The 25,747-nt window shown below is 55.0% G+C and overlaps 1 protein-coding gene across 4 annotated transcripts in view; it reads right to left on the reverse strand.

Moving 5' to 3' along the window:
• Window positions 1–19,805, reverse strand: part of Nfix (nuclear factor I X) — a 95,078-nt gene extending 75,273 nt beyond the window's left edge. For 3 of the 4 annotated variants that reach the window (XM_028861798.2, XM_028861797.2, XM_028861793.2), the window contains exon 1: window positions 19,440–19,805. In XM_028861798.2, the coding sequence (XP_028717631.1) occupies window positions 19,440–19,466 (27 nt within the window). In that variant the 5' untranslated portion in view covers window positions 19,467–19,805. The remainder of the gene's footprint in view (window positions 1–19,439) is intronic. The other variant, XM_028861796.2, reaches the window with a different exon arrangement.
• Window positions 19,806–25,747: the final 5,942 nt, after the last annotated feature.

Consider the following 25,747-nt stretch of genomic DNA (forward strand, 5'->3'; position numbering starts at 1 on the left):
CAGAAGGGCTGGGGGGGGGGTGGAGGGCGATGCGGTGCTACCTGCCCAAGAAGCAGACGCGAAAAGAGGGAGCTGGCCCAGGGCTGCTAGGCATCCTCCCTGGCGCTTCTGGCCAGAGCTGACAGTAGAGAGAGGAGGCAAAGGATGGCGGCGGCGGCGGTGACTGCCATTGGCCTGTTCAAACACACTGCTCCAAAAATTATACTGTCAGACTAAAAGATGCACGTTTTTAAAAAGTCCACATCTAAAAATTCAACTTGAACACAGCCGTGAAAATGTTTTTACACCACAGAACACTGAAGTCTAGATTCATGGCAGGCATGCAAGAATTCAATGCAGGGGGAAGAGGTGGTAATGGAGGGGCAGGGAGAACAGCTGTAATTTTGCTTTCCAGATGTTGACAGCAAAATGTAATTGGCAAGGAAGGTACTCTGTACTACTTTTCACCCTCTGGTTCTGAGACTAAATCCCACTTCCATACCTAAGTCTTCAGGCAACCAGCAGGCCCTCCTCGGTGTGGATGGGTCAGGAGCTGTTCTGACCACATGCTTTGAGTTTTGTTTTGGGTGTTTTTTGTTTTCTGTTTTATCATCCCACTAATTTTTACAAGCCTTCCCACCATTCCTAGCAGGAAAAACTGAGCAAAGCAAGCTGGAATACATTTTTATTTAAATTTAAATTTGTGATGGGCAGCCTTTCCTTTACCTTTGGGGCCCAGGATTTCTTTCCTTTTTTTTTTTTTTTTCCTTTTCTTTTTTTTAAAAACAAACTTTTTAGTAGAAGCAGTTGTATATACAGAATGCTCACATTGTGAGTACAGTACTCCATACATTTCCACAAAGAGAACACACCCAAGCAACTCCACCCAGATTAAGAAGGAAACATTTTCAGTATTACTAAACAAGCCCTAAAAATGTAAGCTTATAGAGTTTCCATAATTTAGGAATCCTTAAGAATAGTTCTGCAAAAACCAAAGGCCTCAATTGTGAACATTTGTGTGTGCACACACCTTGGAGACCAGAGACAAGTGTGTATACTCTTGTGACACATACAGAAATGTATGGTCAATAGAAGCCCTCTCCTCCTCAATGGAGCAGGGGAGAGAGAGTCTTTCTCTGTGCCTGTCCAACACTGGTCCCATCAACAGGGCATCCAACTGTGCAGCAGTTCAGGAAACTAGCAGGACAGGGGAGGGAGGGGACAGGGACAGGACAGGACCCACGGAGCCAAAAGCCAACAGCCTCAGTGCCAAGGGAGCAAGGCCTGTCCTCTCACCCTGCCCACCAGCACACGCAGGGGCTGGGGAGCTTCTGTATGTAGGTCAGGAAGCTCCTAGGTGTGAATGAACACTCTCCGGGCAACCAGTGCCCATCGCTGCCCACCAGATCCCTGCCAGGAGATGAAGGGGGCCAGGGCAAGAGAAGAGGCCGAGGGAGGAGCAGGCAGCTGCAGGCTAACTTGGGGCTCTGGGACTAGGCTGCCCCATGAGGAAGGCTGAACTCTGGGTGTCTGCCTACCCTTCACTAGACCCAGCTGGCTCCCCTCTACTTTCACTAGCACTAAATTTACTTTATAATTTTAAAATTAAATTTAAAAAAAAAAAACCAGGAAAGAGAAAGAACTGAAGGCAAAATACCTCCCACGATATCTCTCCAAGGAGGAAAAAAAAAGTTTCTGCTTATGTAAAAAGATGGATGCAAGGGATGGCTGAAAAGTCTGAGCAGCAAATAACCAGGAAAATGAGAGAAACACATTTAATTAATGACACCTGAAGCAAATAAGTAAATAATAAATAACTCCACTGCTGCTCGCAGGCACTCTGTGGGATGGGTCCCCATCATCTCTTCCTGCCCACTTTCCTTCCTTTCTCAGAGGGAACCATGCCTCCCCAGTACACTGAGGGCTCTTTCCTTCTCAGTGGCCCTCGCACCCCTGGGGGAAGGCCTAAGGCCCAAGGCAAACCTCCATAGCTCCATTGACTACCCCATCCCCAATGCCCACATCTCTCATCTCTCAGGCAGTGCCTCGCCCTGTGCATTCTTCCTCTGGAATCCAGGCCTGTGGGTAACAGCATTTGTGCTGCCCAAAGACAAGATGCCAGGTCCAGCCCAAGCAGACAGATACCTCCCCTACCCGGGTCACCGGACCTCCAAGGGCACAGGACAGCCGAGGCAGCTCTCCATAACCACACTTTCCTTATTGCACATGGGCTGGTGAAGAAGAACTATGTAGCTTAACTTGAAATAAGCCTTCCCTTGGGGTAATTTAAAACATCCTTTTGGGGGTGAGGGCTGCTGGATAAACAGTGTAGGCAGAGGTGGGCAGATCTCTGAGTGTTTGAGGTCAGCCTGGTCTATATAGTGAGTTCCAGGCCAGCCAGAGTCACATAGTGAGACCCCGTCTCAATCAAAACAAAACACAACACAGCGAAGCTACTTCCCTATACCCGGGTTGGCTCTCCCTAAGCGGGCCAGCAGCCTGGGAAGGGTGCCCTCCCTGGCATGGGGTACCAGAGCCCTGCTCCTTTCTTCCTTTCTTTTTAAAATTGCTCCACTTACTGCAAACCAGGCAGCAGGTCAGGGCCCAGGGGCGGGGAAAGTCGTCTCCAACTCTGGGAGAACTGCCTCCAGCAGTAACTTTCCCAGTCCGGGAGTTTTCAAATCAGAATAGAGAGAGTTAAGGGGAAGGAGGGAAAAAGCGGGAATTAAAACTAACCAGGTCGCCGAAAAGCGCTCTTTCGGTCTTTAAATAAGACAATGCCGAATGGAGAGGAGAGAGAAGACATGAGTTATTCCTCGCTCTTTAATTATTCCAATGCTTAGCGTTATTTTTTTTTAAACCACTACATTAGCCAATGATATATTCTAACCCCCAACAAAGCTGGTATTTTTCTCTGATTACAGACTCTGCCGTGGCAAACCCGGGCTGTCTACAGGGGCAGCACAAAAGTGTACTCCTGAATGAGACAGTTTTTTATTAAAATCAAAATAATGCCTTGCATTTCTATAGCGCCTTTTCAGCGGAGGGCATCCCAGGTGCCTCATGCTCGGTTCTACCAGGGAAATCAGCCATTGAAAGTGTCCCCATAGGGTGGTTGATAGTCTCCAGCCCCAACGTTGAGTGTCACCGCATTTTTCATGTATTTTCCTTTGCTTCCTTCCTTTCTTTCTATCTGTTTCTACCATTCAGCCTCAGTCTTGCACACTTAAAAAAGTAGTAATAAAACTTTAAATGGAAAAAATGTAAGTGCGGTGGGAGGGAACCCGAGCAATAATAAGGCGCTAAGTGTGGCTGGGGTGCTTCAGGCGAGTGTGAGGAGAGTTCCTCCCAGCTCAGGTGAGTCGTCCTGGGGTCCCCGAGTCCATGGTGCAAATCTAGGTGTCAGTCACTGCCCAGGGTCACCTCCCCACAGTGAGCAACTGGGGGCGAGTTGAGTCCCATTCAATTGGGGACAGAAAAGGACCCACCATTAAGGCGCACTTAAGCATTTCAGAGGACTGCTCCAGAGGCGACCAGGAGTTCCGCAGGCGACTTTCGTGGAACACCTGGGGGGTCTCTCAGCCTACACCAGCTACCTTCTCAGGTTCAGCGTACAGGTTCTTTTTCCCACCTTTCCCCCACTTTTCCCTCTTCCCGTCCTGACATGGAAGTCCGTCCCTCCGACAGAACTGGTAGCAATAGGTAGGGTAGGCTTTGGCGCCCCAAATTTAAGAAGTCAACCCCAAGAGACAAAACCTTGTTGATCATGGGGACAAAATAAAAATGTAAAATTAGGATGGTTTTTGCTTTCTTTCTTTCTTTCTTTTTTTTCTTTAAACAAAACAAAGAACAACAGAAGCCAGGCTGGACAAGGGAACTCGATCCCCGCAGCCCGAAAGCCAAGGAGAGGTGGAAGCGCATTTTCTGCCACTTGGTCACATTTCTTCCCCTCGCTCCTCGAAGGCCAAACGCCCCGAACCCCAGCCAAGCCTTGGAACAAAAATCTCCCCAGATAATTCCCCTCCAAGGCTCCCTACAAAGCGGCGGCTTCGGGAGGGTCGCCCGGCGCCTGGGCCCGCAGGACTGTGGGCGGGACTGATGTCGCGGCGGCCCCAGGACCTGGGCTTTTGAACCTCTTAGGAAAAACACCCCAGCGGCGGGCGCCGCGCTGGTCCAGGGCGCCTCAGCCGCAACCCGGCTCGCTAGGCTAAACGCGAGCGGAGAAACTGAGGCAAAGCAGCCCTGGACAGCACCCCGCACCCTGGAAGGGACCCTCGAGGCACCCGACATGGGGTCGCGTGGGTAGTTCCTGAGTCGGGAGCCGGGACACGCCTGCGCACCCGAGGCTCCACGGAAGGCTCGCTGCGCCAACCCCAGCGAGGGCTTAGCCGGTGTAAACGGTCCGGTCCGGGTGCCCGTGGTCTCTTCCACACTAGTCCCCTTCGCCGCCCGCGAGATGGGTGTCGGCAAGACCCACTCCAGTCCCCCGCGGCCTCAGTGCCACAGGCGCGCTGCTCTACGGGGCCTCGACGCCCACTCCCGCCTTTTTGCCTCTGCGCAACGCTCGCTGCGGCCCGCGCGACCCCGCCGTCCCTCCAGCAGATCCGCGGTGCGATTAGGATGGTGCCAGGTGCAAGGGGCGACAGTCAGCGCTGCTGTTCCACCTCCTGCCTGGGCCCTCGGGAGACCTCATCACCATCCCCACCCACACATGTCCCCTGCTGGGTCTTGAGCCAGTAGCAGCAGCGGGTCCGAGGGAATGCCACACGCTGCCATGCAAGAGAACACCCGGGGGGCTACTACGGAAGGCACCCGTGGGCGGGTGGCGGGCACCCGTGGGGAGCACAGAGCTGGGGCTGCGTGCAGGCACGTGATGGTGTCGTCGGACTGGAGAGCGGACTTAAGATCACCAAGGGCAGCAGTGGCCCGGCGTCGGGGCTCTCTGGGGAGTCCTCACAGCGCTCGGTTGTCGGAGCCACTCCCGCAGGGTCTCAGCAGTCCGGCTGCAGGCTGAGCACTCCCGGCCCGGCCTGACTCAACCGCAGCTTTTGGAAGCATGCAGCCCCAGCGGCCACACTGGACTCTGCTGGCTAGTGGCAATTTAGCCTAGGGTGGATGTTGGGGACATTAAATGGCCTCTTTGTGAATTGAGGCAGAGAGAGAGAGAGAGAGAGAGAGAGAGAGAGAGAGAGAGAGAGAGAGAGAGAGAGAGAGAGAGAGAGAGAGAGAGAAACACTCGTCCCCTGGCCTCCAGCACCCACTACGGGGATTATGTTTGGAGAGGACTGAAGGATCCAACCGTGCAGCCCAATCCGACCTCGGTCTTTTAAAAAGGTCCTCAGCCTTTAAAAACGTGGGGCGTCCTTAATAGAGAGGGGAGTTCATCCCGCTTTAACGTCCCTGCCAGGCAAAAAAAAAAAAAGGTTTTGCAGGTTTGGTTCGGAGCCTAGTGGGAGTGGAAAGTCCTAGCACAAAGGGAGCGCGAGGGGCGAGGGAGTAGTTCTTACAGAAATATATATAAATATATATTTAATATATAAAATTGAAATATAAAGACTGCACAGGCAGGAGCGCCCAGGGGCGTGTGACGGAGCGGATGTTCTAAAAGAAAGGAGAGGTTGGAATTAGGCCTCCCCTACTGGCCCCCCACCCCCAACAGCCTGAATAAGGATTTGGAGCCAGGTGCCCTGGGCGGTCTGGCAGGTGTGTGGTTCACGTGAAACACACGCGTGTGCAGGCTGAGGATATGCGTGCCAGTGTGCTTGGAGCCACAAGCGTGGGCACTAGAGGATCTTGCAAGCACACAGACCACCTGAGTCAGGAACCTCCATGAACGGCGCATTGTTGTACACGTGCTCGGATTCCCTCATCTCTGCACGCGCAGGGGAGGGATCGAGAGTGTCCGGGCTCCAGGCCCAAAGGCCTTTCCTTAGGAGTACGTGTGCCCCCGGCAGCCTTTCTGGGGTGGAAGGCCTAGACGTGCGTGCGCAGAAGATTGGGCTCCTGATGCAAGGTGACTGGGGACTCCGCTTGGAGCTCACAGCTGGAGCCGGTTTAGGTGTGTGCACTTGCCCAAAGCCTTACCGAGGTATTCCCGAGCCTACTTTGCAGGCGGTTCCCCCTGTAAGGCCTACTCCTTAGCTGCGGCCACGTGTACCCTGGTTGCTGTTGCGACCCAGAGGAGCTGGGATCTGGGCTCCGAGTGGGCCAAGGGGCCGGGCCCTCACCCTGCAGGCTTCGGAGGCTGTCGTTGGAGCAGTGTTGGTTTTGGCCCAGGCAACTCCAACGGGGAAGCCCCGAGAGCCGGCGGGGGTGGAACAAAGAAGGGGAACCTAAAGAGGCGGCTGAAAGGAGATAGAGCGCCCCGGAACGCAGAGGGCCCCAGGGGTGGAGGTGCAGATGCCCGGAGATGCTGGGGCCTGGCCTGGCACTCCAGCCACGTGTACAGGGCAGGCAGAGACTTCTTGCTGCCAGACCTGAGTCTACCAGCGGAACCCCACAAGACCACAGACTACCACCACTGCAGACCACATGGCCACCCTAGCCTTACCATTATGCATACACACATCAGACCCTCAACTCAGTGCCCATGGTCTACACGGTAGACAGCCCCATATTGCCCAGTGGCTTTTTGTGTTGCTATGGGTTTTTGTTTTTTTTTTCTCAGTTGGGGGTGATTGGTTGGGTTTCTTGGTTTGGATTTTGGTTTTGTTTTTTTCAGACAGGGTCTCACTCGAGTTCAGCCTGGTCTGGAACTATGAATACCAGGCTGGCCTCAAACTTGTGGCCATCCTTCTGCCTCAGCCTCTGCCTCCTGAGTGTTGGGATCACAGGCACACACCACCTGTGCGGAACCCCATAGGGGTCCAGTGCCTACCAGAGCACCATTTGGAACCAGAGAGCATCTGGGGTAGAAGGTACACTTTAATTTGTCCCAGCTATGGATGGTTTGATGACCCTTAGGCTTCATAGCTGGGCTTTGGGAAGCTCATTTTCTCCCCACTTGAAATTCCTAGGCGTCAAATCTGGGGGACAGATGCGGGGCCAGAGAGGTGAGGTGACCCAGTTCACCCCATGGGGTACCTGGCCTCTATTTTCTCTTCTGTAAACAGGCTATTCATAGCTGCCCCGTGTCGGGAAGGGGGCAGGTCACCGGTACCTCTGCCCACCCACCCTGTGTAACTGCTCTGGAGATGGGTCTGTAGCTGTTATTTTGATTGTGAGGAATCTATGTCTGTGACAAGCTGTGACGCTTGGTGTGATCGCATGAGGCTGGCTGTGTGACTGTGCCGCTGTGTGTGTGTGTGTGTGTGTGTGTGTGCGTGCGCGCGTGTGACAGGTTGTGTGTGAGACTGTGCGTGGACGACAGATTGTGCCGGTGTGCGGCAGTGCCTGTGACAGGCTGTCACCGCGCGACAGACTGCGGGTGGCGGGTGTTGCGGGCATTGCCTGTGAGTGGAGATGAGCAGTGTGTGAGGCTGGGCTGGGATACCCTACAAACCCACCTCAGTGAGGATACACTTGACAGGGGGGGTGGGACGCGCTCGCGGTGGGGGGTGCCATCCCATTGTCCCGTCAAGTCGAGGCTTTCATTATGTTCCAGGGGTCCACCGGTTTGCAACCCTCGGAGACACAACAGGGATCATGTGACAAAGCCTCCCCACTGTCAGCTCGAGAGCTCAGTCCTTGCTGGGATTTGGGTGAGCGTGGCCCCAGGACAGTGACTGGAGAGCTCAGGGAATGGAGGACCTGAGGCCTGGCTGCCTTCAGCGAGGGATAAAGTGCCCTGTAAACATTTCTCTCTGACCGCCTAGCAGAAGGCATGGAGACCTGGAGAAGAAAGAAAGGCAATTTGAGGAAAGGGGACAGACTGGTGCTCAAGGCCCTGGATTAAATCCTCCAGCACTGGAAAAAAAAAAAAAATGGGAAGAAAGAGAAAGAAAAAAAAAAGAAAGCCAAAGAGAAGGGAAGGCCAGAGGGATCAAGTCAGCAGGGTGGACACATGTCACTCCAGGGGGACATGGAAGACATGGGTCTGCGTGGCCTTCGGGCCTCCAGGTGTGCACCATGTCACACAGTCAGCTGGTCACACCTTCAGGACGGTATTAATGCCAGCACTTCCTATAAGCGGGCCCCATGCTCAGAGCTGAGCTCGCGATTCAACCCTTCAGGAGAGACCAGGCACCCAACCACAGCCTGAAAGCAGCCAGGCCCAGGAACTCTAGCTACAACCCCGGGATTCTAATCAGGGTGGGACTGGGCTTCTCCCACTATCCAGCTTCCCTCTATGGGTAGGGAAACTGAGGCTGGGGGCTTATCCAAGTATGCCCAGGAACCCCAAACAAAAAATTACTCTGAGCATCTGAACTGTGTGACAAGCACAAAGGGACAAAACCTCCCCGGCTGGAAGGATTCTGGGGACATGGGCTAGTGTCGCTACCCTGTGTCACATACAAGACACACGTGTTTCAGGCCTCCATCAGTGTGTGTGTGTTGCATGTTATGGCTGGCCTGTTGCTGTGTGGTGTGCATGACCCAGGAAGATATGTGTGTCCCGAGTGTGGCTGTTCTGAGTGTCCGCTCGGGGCCAGCTCCTGCTACAGAGGGGGAGAGGCATGGAAGCACACCCCCCTCATCCGAAAGTGTGTCTTTGATACTTGCAGCCTCGGCGGCAGCGAAAAACAAGTTTCCACAGGGCCGCCTTGGGCTGAGGCCAGGCGTCCTCAAATAACATTTGAAGTTACTTAGCAAACTTTGTTTAGTGCAGAGAGACTCACTCGGGCAGCGGGCTTGGGGGAGGGGGGGCAGTAAACCGGTTCCTCCAAAGTCCCCTGTCCCTCTGGGGGCACAAGCACCGAGTACCGGGTTTGGTCAGCCCCATCCCAGCTCTGAAGAAGGGCAGCAGGAGCCCAGTACTTCCGGGAGGAATTTGAGGGGAAGTGTGTGGACACCCCATCCATGAAGACTCGCTTTCGCCTGCCCACACCTGGCATGCAGTTAACAGCCACTCTGGTCTCCCGGATGTCCAGAGGCCAGCGCAAGGCCTAGGGGGCTTTCAGAAATGGAAGAATCCCTGCTTCCGCTGAAGCCTAGCTCTGCCCACCTTGAGGCTAAATGAAGAGGCAGGTCAGCCGACTGGCTTAGAGAACATGCCCATTCCAGACATGCAGATAAGCAACCAGCAAGCCCCTGATGGCCACAGGCCCACACCTCCCAAACCCCCATTTTTTTGGTCCCAGCCCTAGGCGGCAGAGAAGGCTGGGAGAGCCAACAATGGCAGGGTTGGAAGTGAGGTTGGCGCCTACGGGAGGGGAAGGGACATGGTGCCAGGAATGGAGAGCCACGGCAGGCAGAGAAGGATGGAGAGCGAGAAGGAGCACTAGGGAAAAGATGGAAGCCAGGCAGACACCCTCGCCAAGCTCCAGGCTGCAAAGGGGCAGCGGCAAAGCAGCCCTAAGCCCTTCCAAGGAGTAGGCATGGGGGAGTAGGTATGGGGGGTAGGTATGGGGGGGCCAGCCTCGGGCTGCACGGGACAGGCCAGGGACTGGAGGTGCCCCCCCCAACTGCAAACTCCGAAATGGAGACTGGCACTAGCAGCCGCTCGGCTCTGCCCAGGCACAGGGTGGGGGTGGGGGCAGGCAGGGGGCCAAACCAAATGCCACCAGGCTGGTAGTTGCCAGCCTGTAGCACTGATCCTGTCCTAGGCCCCCAGCCTAGAGTCCTTGATTCGGGAACTTTATGGATACAGGGGGTCTGGTGGCCCAGTGAGAGTTGGAGGCCAAGCATGCAAAGCCAGGTCCCCCCAAAAAGTATGGCAGGACCCCAAGACTCTGCAAAGATGGTGTAGCCTGGTGCTGCCAGGGTGACAGGCTGAGGTAAAAATAAACCAGGCCCACCCCCAGGAGCTAAATCTAGGGCTCCAGGTGGAAGTGCGTCTCTGGGCTACCAGTTGCCCCACCCTGCCCCCTGGCTCAGAGTGCCACAGTCAAGAATTTCAATGCCTGTCCAGGCTCAGATTCTGTACAGAGAGGACCCAGTCATTATAGTCCCAGGTCTTAGGTGGACACTATATGCTGTACCACACAGATGCAGAGAGAATGATTACAGATGGAGAGACAATCGGGCTTGGGTTCCGGACAGATGTGGGGCCCCACACTGAGCCCCACACCCTTTACCTCCAGGCTTCCAGTGTGAGAAAGCAGGGGTGACCGAGGGTAGTGGAAATGGGTACCCAGGCCCCTTCTGCTAATCCTGCAGCTGCCTACACTCGGAGGGCCCTGCTGAGATCTTTCCCACAGCACCCAGCACAGTCCCAAGGACAGGACACACCCTTGTTTATCGGACTCACTGTCTGCCTTCCCACTGGGGCTGGCACCTTTGCGGGCTTTGCACCATGCCGAGCCCCCAGGGCTTAGAACAGGGCCTGGCACCCAGGAGGTGCCTGGTAAATATTTGTCAAGGAATGCAAAGGCCCCCGGCTGCACCCCAACACGCAGGCTCCGGCTGGGTGCCCAGCAAGGTGTGGGAGAGGGCAGTGGGCCTGCTATGCTGAGGGGCCTGACGAGTGGGGTGCAAGCTTGGAAGACCACCCTTATTATGAGCACTAAACAGAAGATCTTAATTTCCGAATAAAGAGGAGGGTGCAACCAGGACGGAGACCGAGGCACACTTGAAATCACACTGTGACTGCAGAAATTAGGGAACGGTCAAGGAAATGGTTACCATGCTGCCTCATCCCCGGGACTCAAGGGAGCAGTGATCAGGAACCCAGCAGAGACCACATGGCCTCCTGCCCTTGACCCTGGCACCACATAAGACTTCTCTGGATCTTGTTTTGTTGTATATAAAATCAAGTGCACATGTCCACATTCCCGTACAATTTTAGAGCATTTTCTGCAAGCAACAGCTCCGCTTCTTCTTTTCTTTTTCAATCTTTTTTTTTTTCTGTTTTATTATTATTACTACAGGTTTTTGAGACAAGAGCTCATTATATAACCTTGACTAGCCTGCAAATCCCCATGTACACACTATGATGTGTACTGAGATGGTCGGGCTGAGACCTTCCTGCCTCTGCCTCTGAAGTGCTGGGATTAAAGGCAAGCCACCATGCTCAGTTTTAAAAAAAAAAAAAATTATTCTTGAGACAGGGCTGGGCTATTTAAATCAAGCTGGTCTGGAACTCTTGATCCTTCTGCCTCAGCCTCCCAAGTACTAGGACTAAAGGGGTTCACCTCCGTGGGCTGGAGAGTTGGCTTTAATGACTGCTCTGGCAGAAAACCCAGGTTCAGCTCCCAGCACCCACATGGTGGCTTACACCCATGCCCAATTCCAGTGCCAGGGGAACCAACACCTTCTAACCTATGACCTCTTCAGGCATCAGGTACACACGTGGTACACAAGCGTATATACAGGCGAAACACTCATAAATATTTTTACAAGGCAGGGTTCACCCATGCTGGCCACAATCCTGCTTTCTGAATAAAGCCCAGAAAGTCTGAGGTCACTTAGCTAGTGAGAGCCTAGCCTAGCGGAGCCGGGATTCGAACCCAGAGAGCCGGCGCTACAGCTCTCTGCTCATCACAAGCCCTGCCTCACACAGAAGAACGCGAGGAGATGCGCCAGGGGCGCCTAGCTCAGGACCCGGCATACTGAGCCCTCTACACATCAACTGTCAACTATTTTTTAGGACAAATGCTCATTTCGATGTCGGGCTACAAAAGGCTTCCTCTCACTACTCCTCAGCCACCTACGACTCGTCTGTTTTCCCAGGGTCAAAGGTGAAGAACGCAGAGCCAAAATGCCTGAGTGCGAGCACAGCTCAGCAGGCGCATTCTTGAGGCCCAGGTTCTAGTCCCGAACTGCAAGGGAATAAAGGTCAAAGGTTAGAGTCCCACAAAGACAAGGTCTCAGAATTTAGCTTTGTCTCCTTTCCTGTTCTCTACAGCTGCTGGGCAGTGAGGGGAGGGACCTCAGCTGCTGGGTCCAGAAAACCAGCAGAGTCCTGGGCACAGATGGACATATCCCACAAGCCAGGCCGGAGAACCAGGGCTCCAAACTCTGCCAGGACAGGTCAGGGTCACCCAAGTGGCTCAGTCAGTGACATGGCTCCAGTAAGGTATTCTTATTTCTAACCTGGCCCAGCTGTGGCCGAGTACAAACTAATATACGATGTCACTCTGCCCGGGTTCACGTGTGTTGGCAGCACATGGGACAATGTCCAGATTTGTGTGTGACCCTGTGCCAGCCAGCCTTTGTCTTACATGCGTATGTACAGGTGTACGATGGATGTCAGGCGTTAGCACATGGCTATACTCGCAAGGTGGTGTTTCAGACCTTAGCACTACTGATATTTGGGGCTGGGTTGTTCTTTGTAGTGGGGTGACCTGTGCAGTATCCCTGGCTTCCACCCACTCATTGCCTGTGACGCCCCTTCGTGTGTGCCAATCAAGTATGTTTCCAGACATTTCCTGGTGGGTAAAAATCACTCTGGATGTACTGGGCGGAGAGATATATCCGTGCCCATGTGTCCAAGGCTATGCTATGGCATGTTCCTGCGTTTGGTGCGGGGGGGGGGGGGGGGGGACGGACAACACACATGACTCACACATGTTTGTGAGTTCCATGTGTTCCTGTGTGTTGGGTGGTGGTGGTCTGGACTGTGCTTCATGGCATGTGGTTGTGTGACTGTGAGTCCCTGTGCATCTCCACCCACACGTGGCTCCCTGCCTGTCATGCGCATTGATATGCTGGGGTGCGGCTGGGTATCTGTAGGTGTCTGAAGGGGGGAGTCTCTTTGTATGTACACGTCTTGTGTGTGCGTGTGCACACATGTTTATGCCTGATGGAGGGAGGTTTGGATTGCCAATGTGATTCTCTGTGCCCGCCTGTGCCAGCGAGTGTATGACTTTGTGTGAGAGGGACCCAGAATAAACTCCCCCACCGGATGACTGCATCGAGGCTGATAGTTCCCTGGACCCACCTGGATGATCTGTGCCCCTCTTTCCTGCTCTTCAGTCTGAAAGTCACCTCTCGAGGCATGTCGCTGAATGTACCTCAGAACTGTCCCTTCCTCCAGTTTGGCTTACAGATTCAGGTGGGGACTAACAGGCCCACCCCCACCCCCACCCCCGGTCTGGGTCTGACCCATGCTAGGAATGCTGGCATCCACCTCAGCAGACCGAGCTGGGTCCCAGCAACGGCGGTGGGCGCTGACCCCGGCGACTGCTGGCCACTACCCCCAGCTTCCCTCAGGGTGGGGTTTAGTGGGTAGAAAGCTCCCCAGTGCAGCCCAGCTTCTGATTGGCTGTGTAGAGCCGCAGTGCCCGGTACCCACCTCCCCTCTCTGGCTGGCGCAGCCACATCGGTAGTGGTGGCAAACGCAACTCTGAGTTCTGGGCACAGCTGCGCCTCACAGAGGCCTGCCAGCCCCACCAGAAGCCAGACACCCCAGCTCTGTGCCCCCGACCCCTCCCTGCCCGCCTGCTCAGCCTGGCAGCATAGTCACCCTGCCCACTGTCCCCTAAGGCTGCCAGGCCCAATCCCCCTCATCCCTTCACCCTCTGGGCCTGGGCCCCCCTTGGCCAAGCCTACTCTGGGGCCCAGGCCCCTGCTAGAGGCTGCTCCCGCCCTCAGAGGGGCTCCTGAGGAGGGGGAGGTGTTGAGGAAGGGGTGGGGGTGGGGAGCTAGCCCTTCTTCCTTTAGTGAGTGAGCCCAGAGCTGGAGCCAAAAATCGAGGAGGAGAGATATTCAGAGAGAGCCAAGACGCGTTTGGCAGGAGAGAGAGGGAGAGAGGGAGCGGGAGGGGGAGGAGGAGGAGGGAGAGAGGAAAGAGCTAGAGAAAGGGGGGAGGAAAGGGGACCTCAGTTTCCAAATCCGAACCCTCAGAGGCCTCCCAGGGATATCGATTGGCTCTGGGGTATGGACCTCAGGGTAAGCCTGACAGTGGGGATGCTGAGGACTATGGGGACAGCGGGCTCAGGCCCACAGACACAGTCGCACACCCAGCTGGCCAGGCCAGGGCAGCCACAGGCAGAAGCCAAAATCAATGTGCACTGAGCGGACAGAGGGAGGCCTATGGGCTGGCTGCTCCAGCACACCGTACCTTGCCCGCACAATGAGCTCCTGTCCACAACAGGCAGAGGCTCAGCAGGGCCACCACGGCCACACAACCTCATGGGAAGGGACAAGAGGCCAGTCTGCTCCCAGCTGCTCAGCCAGGGGACATCATGGACATCACGCATGATGCCTGGAAGCCAAGGAATGCCTGAGAGAAGGGCCATGTGGTGACACACAGTCACAGGGACAAGCCTGGGATGCACAGTGACATGGGGTTGGAGGCTGGCACACACAGACACATGCTGGCGTATATGTGAGTGCGGGTTAACACACATATGCTAACACGTGTGTGAGCTATGAATACACACTTAGCTGTGACCGCTGTCCTTCCAGAAAAACACAGGCCAATTCACTGTCACAGGTGGGACCTACATGTCACGGTGACACGTCACTCCACTCCGAAACACAGTCCAAAGAGCAGCGACAGTAGCAGGCACAGTGCTATCCAAGGGCTGGACAAGGCCATGCCACAGAGGTATGAGCATGCGTGGTAATGCACACCCTGGCGACACTGTCACTAAATACCTAAGAGAGAGAATGAGTGACAGTCCTTACCCATCAATAGACCCTCAGAAACAAGTGGCGAGGAGCACACACATGGTCATCCATGTCCATGAGGACATGGCGGCTGTAAAACCACCCAGCATGCCGATCAAGATACTGGAATCTTGAGAACCCGGTAGCCTATCATTGACATCCCTCCAACCTCTGAATTCCACACCCAGGGCTTTGGAAACAGGACAGTGGAGACACCCCTCCTATGAGACCAGCTTCCAGGGACAGAAGCTGCATCGCCAGTACCAAGTAAGGGAAAGCAGATGGGGGGTCTCCTCTGCCTGCCTTGATGCAACTGGAGGGAGACTACCGCAAGACCCCAAATCCCAGCCCCATTCCTGGGGGACAGAGAATCCAAGCAGTTCAAAACAGCGGAGGTCTGCAGTCGGACCAGGCTCACCTCAGGATTTTCCCACATCCTCGCATCCACCCACAAAGCCTGCTTGTTTCAGTCAAGTCCTCACATAGTGAGTCCCCATCTAAACCAATGCCCATATGCAGACTGAGACGTGGCTCCGGAGCAGTGGGGACATCTCTAAGTCACTACCAGGATGAGCCACGTCTCTATGCTTTGTCCCACTCCCACACAGACCCACGTGTGCCCACAGACTCTACTAAGAGACACTGGCTCCCACTGGACAGGGAAGGTCATTTCCTCATCTCACGCAGTCTCCTCACGCTACTGTGAAGTCTGCCACTCTCTGATCAGCCTACAGGACCCCAATAACAGGAAAAGAGCTGAGCCTTGTCCTTCCAAATCCTTACTTCCTCCTCCAGGCAGTAAACTGAGATTGCCATGGCGGCAAGGGTCTCCACCCTGTGTTCCTGCCTTCACATCCTCCTCCTCTACACTGAGGGCCGCATGGTGACAATATAATATTGGGGCACCTCTCAAGCACTTGTCATTGGCCCAGCATGGCAGTGGGTTACACCACAGAGCCAAAAGACAGACATGCACTTCGCAGACCAGGAAAGCCCAGGACTGTGAGTTCCAGGACCCAGAGATGCAGAGAGAGCTCAAACCCACTGCCGACCTCTGTCCTCACAGCCTCCATCTGGGAGCCATGGAAACTACAGGAGACATTCGTGTCTAGGTCAAGAACCCAGGCTCCTTCTGGGGATGCATGAACCCAGCGGAGCCGTGGCTCTGAGCCCAGCCAGGTCCACCACTGGAGCATCTCCCAGGACCCCAGTGTGGCCCCCAAATCACCTGACTTTATGCTTGTTTCATTGTTCTCTTAGGGGCAGAAGGTGTGTGGAGCCAGAGCCAGGAGAGACAAGCCAGCATTTCCCAGCATGGCGGGCGGTTCATGACTGTGGTCCCAGCTCTTGGGAGGTGGAAACAGGAGGATCAGGAGTTTAAGGTTATCCTCTGCTACAAAGCTACTTCAAGGCCAGCCTGGGCTACATGACATCCTGTCTCAAACAATCAAATTAAAAAAAAAAAAAAAAAAAAAAAAAAAAAAAGACCACCAAGATAGGACATAGTAGTTCAACCCTGTCTTCCCAGCACTCGGCGGAAGCAAGATGACAGCTGCAAGTTCAAGGCCAGCCTGGGCTACATGGCAAGGCGTCCATCTCAAGAAACAAATGAAAAAACAGAATGTGAGTCCCAGTTCATTCAAGAACAAAGAGCAGTCCATAGTTTATAGGGACAGAAAAGTGGCCGTAGGGAGCCAGGAAAAGCCACAGAGGTGGAAGGCATGAGGCGGCAATGGCTCTCCAAGTGTGTGCATGTCTGTGCAAGATCCAAGGTTCTGTGACCACAACAGAGTGTGCCTGTCTGAGGGTGAGCCTATCTGTGTACATCCATGTGTGCCTTTGTGTGTGTTCACAATTATCTGCATGTTAGCATATGTGTTCTTGTGGCCAGGAGTGGGAAGACATGGGTGTGTATCTATATAGATATTAAAGAGCCTCTGCTCACAACTTGAAAACCAAGAACATTATGTCTGTGGAAAGATGGATGTCCACGGCTCACCTGTCCTTGGCTTTGTGTGCACATTTATATCTGCTGTGGCCCAGTTTGCACTGAGGGATCCATGACTCTGGGAGCTACCACTGTTTCTGTGACATGTCCACACACAGCCTGTCTTGGGAGTGGTGTGTGTGTATGTGTTGATGGTTATGAATACAGGCACATGGTTTGGCCTTGATGGCTATGTGACAGGGGAAGTTTCCATGTCTGAATGTACATGAATGCACATATCCCATCTCTAAGAGCACTTGTGTGTTGAGGTATATGTTAAGAGTTGTGTGTCTGATGTCAGTGTGAATACAATGCTTATGACCTCCCTTGGTGATGATAGTGCTTGTATGTGTCTCGGTTTGTCGAGGGGCCCACTGAGTCCACCCTTTTCCCGAGATCCACCTGAGACTCAGTCCAGCGGCTATAAAGGCCTTCAGCAGCTCCAGCAACCGCCTCACCAACTGATGGATCAGCGTTTCTCTTTTGTAGAAGGAGACTCCCCCCACTTCCCCTTGCCTCCCAAGGGCCCTGCTGCTCCAACTACTCAATCATTTATTGACTTTAAAATTGAAGCCAATTCTGATTTGAAAAAGGGGGTGGTGGTGAGTGGGGGGGGGGAGGCTGAGAGTGAAGTGAGGAAGACAGAGGTGGAAGCCAGAGCCAGAGGGACAGCTAGATGATCAGAAGGACAGGGATGGCAAGGAACAGACAAAGAGCAGAGATAGAGAAACACACACACACACACACAAGGCAGCCAGCGGAAGAGGCTGCTGGAAGAGCGAGGACAGGCAGCACACTGCCGCAGCAGACAGGTCTGTGAAAGGCGATGTGGCTGAAAGGCAGGGACAGCCAGACCCTGCTGACCGAAGGCTGCCAAGGACCCTAAGCAAAGGGGTTTCCCTGCCCACCACGCAGGGCTGGCAGACTGATGAGACTGTGCCCACTCCCCTCCCAGGCAGCCTGGCGTGTGCAAGATGTAACTCGCACAGATTGGAGCCCATATTCCCTTCTGGAGTGCCACAGAGCCAAGCCGAGGCCATCACCCCAATTCTGGGGGCCATCCCAGGCCCTTCGTAGCCTTGCCACCATGTCAGCTGGCATTTCCTCTCCAGGAGTGGGTTCTTCGCTTGACCCACGGGGTGGGGAGGGGGCAAGCCCAGATGTCTGGCAAGCCTGTCTTGGAGGCCGGCTAGCAGCCTGGTAGACAAGGTGGCAGCTGGAGTTGAGGGTCTTTGTCCCACTAGGGCCTCAAACACCAGCCACAAAGACCAGCACGTCTGAAGGTAGCCACGGCTCAGCTCTAGACACCTGACAAGGTTCTCCTGTGGGGGACCCAAACATAAGGTTGTTGACAACGTGGAGGTACAGACCCACAGAGTGTCCGTCAAACTGCCTGTTGACACCTGCATGTGTGAGGCAGGCATGCATGGGCTCCTCCGCTGACACATGCTTGCACGTGACTTGTACTGGAAGACAGGCCATCTCTCCGGGTCATCTGTGTTTGTGCCACGCAGCCTGGCCACCACTGACCCACAGGGGCCACACATAGAGATTCTAGACTCACAAACACACACTAGTGCCTGGGAACACTGTGTCGGCGGAACTGCAACGGACCTGCATTTACTTTTTTGCCCTTCCGAACATCCTGGCACGCTCCCCACATACCTGGCCATATATATGCACCATGGGCATGTGCTCCCACTCTGAGGTAGGGCACATTTAGCACTTGTCTGATAGGGCTCTGGCTTAGAAGAGCGGGGCCGTTAGAGATTCAGGGCTGGCCTAGAGAGCTTCCAAAGACAGGCCTTGCCGGCAGGCAAAGCTAATCAACCTCCACAAATCCCCTCTGCTTGCCGAATCCGTCACCTGCCCTGGCCTGGTCCTGCAGGTAGCTCTGAGGATCCCTCTAGGTCTGGGCTGGGCTAGCATGTGCCCTCTCAGGGCTTGGAGTCAGGGCTGGAAAAGAGTGGGGTGGCAGACTAGGCATGCTCCAGGCCTCGGCGTCCGCTACACACTGCGCAGGGAACTTCGCTGGAGGCGGGACGCGTTCTCGCGCTCGCGCTCCCGCAGCACGCCAAGGTCGGCGCTGCCGTGCCAGGGGCTGACCCGACGGCTGATCCCAACGGGGTCGGCCGGCGGTGTCCACCGCTGCTCCCGCCCTTCCCGCCTGCGGGTGGCGGGCCGGGATTCCCTGGGGCGCTTCCAGGTCCACACCGCGGCGGTCCAGGTCTCCGAGACCAGAAAGTTTGCACGGAGGAAAGTTTGGGGCCGGGGAGCCGCGTCTGCAAACGTCCAGGATCCGCAGAGAGGCGCGGCCCGGGCTGGCAGCACGCCCGTCCCTCCCTCCCCTCCCCTGCCCCTCCGAAATTTGGGAGCCCCGCCATTTTCTCAGCCCCGCTCCCATGCGAGGCCTGAACAAAGACTTTGGGGAGACGCCCGGGCCGCTCGGGGCACCCCAGCCGCGCGCTGAGCGGCCGCCCGCACGCCCGCCACTGCCACCCCGGGAGCCGCCGCGCCGCGCCGCGCCGCGCTCAGGGAACGCCGCCCGCCCGCCCGCCCGCGCTCCCCGGCGCCCCGGGGCCACTCTGCCTCCTGCCGCCGTGTCACCCTGCCCGCCCGCGCCTGCCACCACGCCGCACCGCCGCGCAGCAGCAGGGGTCCGCTGTCCGCCGCGCCCCGCCGCGCGCACTCGCCCCCCTCGCCCACTCTCCACGCACTCCCGCCGCGCGCCCCAGGGCAGCGCCCCGCGCCCCGCCCGCAGCCCGCGCGCCTGCGGGACCCCGGCCCGGCCCTGCCGGGGCGCGGGGGCGGCGGCCGGTACCTGGGTGAGGCAGTACGGGGAGTACATCGCTGGGCGCCCGGGCGCGAGCGTGGAGGCCGGCCGCGGCGAGGGCAGGCCCGGCAGGCGGCGTCGCGCTGGCTGGCACTCGGGCTCCGGCTCCGCTGCTCCGGCCTCCGCCGCGCGGCGCCCGCCCGGCCCGCGGCCCCGCTCGGCCCACCGCCGCTCCGCGCTCACAGGCTCGGCCCCGCGGGCTTCGGGCCGCCGCCGCGCTCGCCGCTGCCTCTCGCGTCCGCCGCCGCCGCCGCCGCGCGTCTACTCCATGCCGCCGCCGCTCGGCCGGTCGCCCTCGCCCGCCACCGCCGCCGCCGCCGCCGCCGCCGCCGCCGCGCTGTGAAAGTGAAAGTTTAGACAAAGTTTGGAAGCGGCGCACTCCGGGGAGAGGGAGCGGGCGGGCGGCGCGGGCGGGAGGAGGGGCGCGGGGAGGGGCGGGCGGGGCGGGTGAGCGCGGCCGGCGCGCACACACATGCACACACGCGCGCACACACCACACACACACACACACACACACACACACGCGGGGACGCACACCGACGCGGCCGCCCCGACACGTGCTGGCCGGCGTTCGGGCGCCGACACACGCTGACACGCAGCAGGGCTTGGACCGGCACGAATGTCACGGAGGAACGTAGGGCCTATTCCTCATGGAGTCACACCAGACGGCGGTGCACACCGGGCACAGACACAACCAAGATCCACACACCACCTACTGTCACATGTCGTCCCAATGCAGAACAACGCTGAGAGCCACACTAACATACATACACGTGCCACACATGTTCCTGCAGAGTGATACATGTACGATCACACAACCATACCTTGTCACACTCGACACACAATGACACACCAACACACAGCCAAGCCAAAATATCTTGGCAGGCAGCTGTGGCAATCCACCCAGACACAGGGTGACACTGAAGGAAAGGATGCACTGACACATTGGAACCCCACACAAAGGACACAAAGTGTCACTGTACACAGACATCACACATCACACATTGTGTTGCCCAGATATACCCCAGGCCTAGGGCATGCTGATCTACAATCCTGATAGCCAAACCTTAGAGACTTCCAAGTCTCTCTCTCTCTCTCTCTCTCTCTCTCACACACACACACACACACACACACACACACACACACACACACACACACACGTCTCCCATACCTTTGCACATGTCCTGGGACTGAGGGGCATTAGCTGTATTATGGGGAAACTGCCCCTGTTGCAGGCCCGGGACTCCCCACTTCCACTGCAGATGGGAATGGGGTGGGTGGGTTGGCACATCTCTGCAATCCCTGCACTCAGAAGCCACAACAGAAAGATGATGAGTGAACCGTAGACCAACCCCTGGGCTACATAGTTCGAGGCTGGCTTGGCCTGTCTAGTGAGACCCTGTTTCAAAAACCAAACAAGCAAACCCCAGAGGGAGAAAGAACCCTTCCCAGGGAGAGAGGGAAGGGAGAAGGAGGGAAGAGGGGTAGGTAGGTACTGGAAACCCTGGAGTAGGGCACAAAGAACCCTTGGGTGACCCCAGGCAGCTCCTGTCACGCAGAACGCCTTCCTACCGCCAGGTGTGAGCAGCACTTTGTCAGCCTCCTGGGCCAAGAAGCTGCGGCAGTTCTCAGCAGTGCATTGTCTGCTGGGGTGGTATAGGTGCCCAGGTGTGCGTGGGTGGGTGTGTAGGGGCTAGCAGGCATGAGGATGTGTACATGTAAATGTCCCTGAACGCTGTGCCCTTTGTCCCAAAACCTCTGAGATAGCACGGATGTGCCTGGGATGTCTGGTGTGGGTTTGAGCAAGGCCAGTGTTTTGTGCTCAGTGTGTTCTGAGTAGTGAGATGGGTGTGGCTGTACTCACAGAGGTGTCTGTGAGTCAGCAAAGGTGCCTTCCACACCGCTGAGCCAAGCACTGGGACATAGCGGGACAGGGAGCACCGGTCCTTGATGGAAATCTTAGTGTAGCAGGAGGTGAGGCCACAGGACACCTGGGTGAGTGTGTCAGCACTGACCGAACATGTCAGTGTGGCCACCTTGGATATCTGTCACATTGTCTCCGTGTATGTCCCAGAGTGTGAGTGTCCAAGCGTCCCAGAGGGACTGCTTGTGAGCAGACGTTCTGTGCATGTTTCCCTCCTGTGGGTCCCAGACAGTGGAAAAGACCTGATGGACCAGAGTGGGTCAGCCCGTGCCAGTCAGTGTGTGTTTCATGCTAACATGCCGGACTGGATCTGAGTGTATCTCTGTGTGCACCGGGCACTGGATGTCTTCGTCAGGCATGTGGGTAGGTGTTAGCCCATGTCAGGGTGAATATATCCATGTGTTCGAGCTCAAGGTCAGCCTGTCTACACAGCCCATAGCGATGTGTATGGTCACTGTGTGTCAGTGTGTAGCGCTGTGGTGGGTGGGTGGGTACCAAGGAGGACATACTTGTGCTTGTGTGCATGCATGTGAAAGGTGGGGTTGATAAAGTGCCTTCCTAGCATGGAGCCTTGGCCTCAATCCCCAGGTCTACATAAGGCAGTCATGATGGCACACACTTACCATCCCAGCACTCTGGAGACAAAGGCAGCAGGGTCAGAAGTTCAAGGTCATTCTTGTCTACACAGCCAGTTGGAGGCCAGCCTGGGCTACATAAGACCCTATCTCAAAAGCCAAAATAGTGTGCATATATACATCTGCACATGCACTCACAAGGGAAGGGCTATCTGTGTGTGGTAGATTGCTTCCCTAAAGACAACAGCCATAGTCATCTGTGTTACTCGGTGGACATGTGCACCTGTGTGTCAGGAAGCAGGGTCTCTGTGCCTGAAGCTGTCTGGGGAGGTAGTGCGCCTGTCATTCCTGCCTGGGGCCATGGCCCTGGGATCCTATCTGTTGATCCAGGCCTGCCCCTGTACTCCAGTGGCTGCCTGTGAGGCTAGGATGCAAGGCCCTGGCAGAGGGAGGGAATTGATATGTCCTTAAAAATTCAAGGGCTTCTCGTAAACAGAAACTTTTAACACCCGGTTAAAGTTTCAGGGCTGCCACAGGGGAGGGGGAGGGACTCCAAGGCAAGAGGGGGCTGAAAGTGAGGGGGCTGTGTGTGGCTGGGGGTGCAGTGAGAGCTGGGGGCTGGAAGGGACTGCTGGGGGAGGGGGCCTGGGGACTAGAGAGACTGGGAGAGAAGGATGGTTCCAGAAAGGGGAACCCAGAGAGGCTGTGCTGACAGACAGACAGATGGACCCAGGCTGGGCCAGGATGAGAAGATCCAGGACCTGGATGACTGGGAGAAGAGACAGAGATGTAAGGCTTTTTTTGGTGTGTGTGGGGGTCAACTCCTCCTTCACACACAGCAGACAACAATCCTGCACACAATACAACACACTGTCAACTGTTCACACACACATTACACAATATCAACCTTTCACAGGCACACAATAAATAACTTGAGCCCTACACACACGCCACACAACATTAACACTTTCCTAACTTACTAAACAACATCAACCCTTCACACACACAACACACAAGACAATATCAACTCCTTACACACACATACACACACACACACACACACACACACACACCAGACATCAACCCTGAAAACATACATGCTATATACATTTACAACACCAACCCTTCATACACTCACACAAGACAATATCAACCCTTCACACACATATACACACAAGACATCAACCCTTCACACACACATACACAACACACAAGACAATATCAACTCCTTACACACACACACACCAGACAATATCTACTCTTTACACATATATGCTGCACAATATCAACCCTGCACACAAATACACACGACAGCATCAACCCTTCACACATACACACACACAGCAGACAACATCAGCCCTTTACACACACGTACTAAACAATATCAACTCTGCAAACATACACTGGACAACATGAACCTGTCACACAAACACACATGCACATCGACCATTCAGACACATATGACACACCATCAATCCTGCATATACACCAGATAATATCAACCCTATATACACACATTGTATATAGCATGAACTCTTCACACACAATCCACAATATCCTTTTACACATACACCCCATACAACAACAACCCCCATACGTAGACACCACACATTAACCCTTCATTCATAATCCTTTCATTTGCACACACACACACACTCCAGTCCCCATTTGCACACAACAGCCTTTTTGTTCATTTGCACACACACAAGTCCTCATTTGCACACAACACCCATTTTGTACTCTCAGTAGCTCCCACCTTCCACTCACACACCAATGCTGTATTCACACACAAAGCCATTCTGCAGTCTCACACACACCCCCCACAGCATCCATCTATCTACTCTGCCTCTGTCACATATACACACAGACCATTCCATTATACACAGAAAACCTTACACACACACACCCGTAACATACACCTTTTTGTCTAGACACATGACATTTATTGTTCTCTCTCTCTCTCTCTTTCTCTCTCTCTCTCTTTCTCTCTTTCTCTCTCTCTCTTCCATCTTCACGCACACACGGTCCATCCTTACATTTACACAAATACACAACATCCCTATTTCCATCCGTACACTGAAACTCACGCTGTAACACCTCCCTGTGTTCACATGTACATACTTTTCCTTCGGTTCACACATTCACTATGTCCATCTACACCCACAGAACCAAAGCTCTTGCCCTTACATTCACACATATTTGCACTCATCCTACCCCACACTCAGACCCCATCTTTGATACCGAGTGCACCCACACACACACAGATATAGAGTTGCCATGTTCTGAGCCTTCACAGCTGGCAGCGGGAGGAGGGTGTTTCTCACAGGGCAGCAGAGTAACCCAGCCCTCCTGTCTCCCAGAGCCCAGATCTGAGGGCACACCTGGCCCTGAAGAAATTGAGAAGGAGGGAGCACTACCAGGGGGGCTGGGCACAGCTGGGGTGTCACAGCTGGAATCCCCCACATTCCTCCTTCCCAGCTGCCTACCTGACTACAGCTGGCAGCAGGTGTGTTCTTCCCATGCAGGTGTTGGAGAGCGAGAAGCAAGCTCATGGCACTGCCTGCCAGGATGCCGGCAGCAGTGGGGGAGGGCAGGCTTAAACATCTGGGCTTCATCAGCCACATCCTGGGCCACGGAAGGTTGGGCTGGGCAACACTGGGCTCCAGAGCAGCTGGGTGGGCCTCTTGGGAAAGTAGGCACACACCCAGCACAGAAGATAAGCAAGGATCTCAACAGTGGGTGCTGCCAGGCAAAGAGAAAGGGGTGCTCTAGTTCCTTCTGGAAAGATGGGGGTCCCAATCTAATCCTATGCCCAGCCTGGCAGGCAGGGCCACCTCTGGTCCCTGAGTTGTGGCTGAGTGTGTGGAATCATGGATTCCCCACTTTCGAATCATAGCTGAAGATCTGTCACCAGAACACGTTGTTGACCTGTCTGGAATCTCACCATCGCACTCACATAGGACCATAGAAACACACAGGCATAGCCAGATGTAAAAATACAGATGGACGTGGGACATAGCTCAGGTGATAAAGGGCTTGGATCGCATACGTGGAGCCCTGGGTTCCATTCTCAGCACCACATGAAACAGGTGTGGAGCTTATTTTATCACCTCAGCACTATGGAAGTGGAGGTTGGAGGATCAGGAATTCAAGGTCATCCTCCACTACATAATGAACTTGAGTCCTCCTTGGGCTACTTGAGACCTTGTATCAGAAGCCAGCAGGATGGTCCAGTGGGTAAAATTGTTTGCCATCAAACCCGATGACCTGAGATACATCCCTGAGACTCACACGTTGGGAAGAGAGAACTGACTCTGGCAAGTTCTCATCTTACCTCCACACATGCAAGCACACATATATACACATGAATAAATAAAATTGAAAACCAAAACAAAACAGGGCTTGGAGATGGCTCAGCGGTTAAGAGGGCCCTGCTCTTTCGAAGGACCTGAGTTCCTAGCCCCCACATCATGTAGTTTACAACCACCCTTACCACCAGTTCCAATGGATCCCATGCCCTCTTCTGGCCTCTGTGAGTACTGCACACACAAAACTACATAACACACACACACACACACACACACACACACACAAAACAGAAAAACATTTTGAATGTCAGAAGTGGGGGGCAAGGGACAAGACAGGGCATGTAAGACAGGTGGAAGCCCTAGGTTCACCCCAAACACTTCATACATTGGATGTGGAGGCCCTTGTCTAATGCAGGAGGAGCAGAAATTCAAGATCATTCTTGGCTACATGGCAGATGTGAAGCCAGGCTTGGCTGCAGGAAACTCTCT

Source organism: Peromyscus leucopus, chromosome 5, assembly GCF_004664715.2.
Source record: "Peromyscus leucopus breed LL Stock chromosome 5, UCI_PerLeu_2.1, whole genome shotgun sequence".
Taxonomy (NCBI): Eukaryota; Metazoa; Chordata; class Mammalia; order Rodentia; family Cricetidae; genus Peromyscus; species Peromyscus leucopus.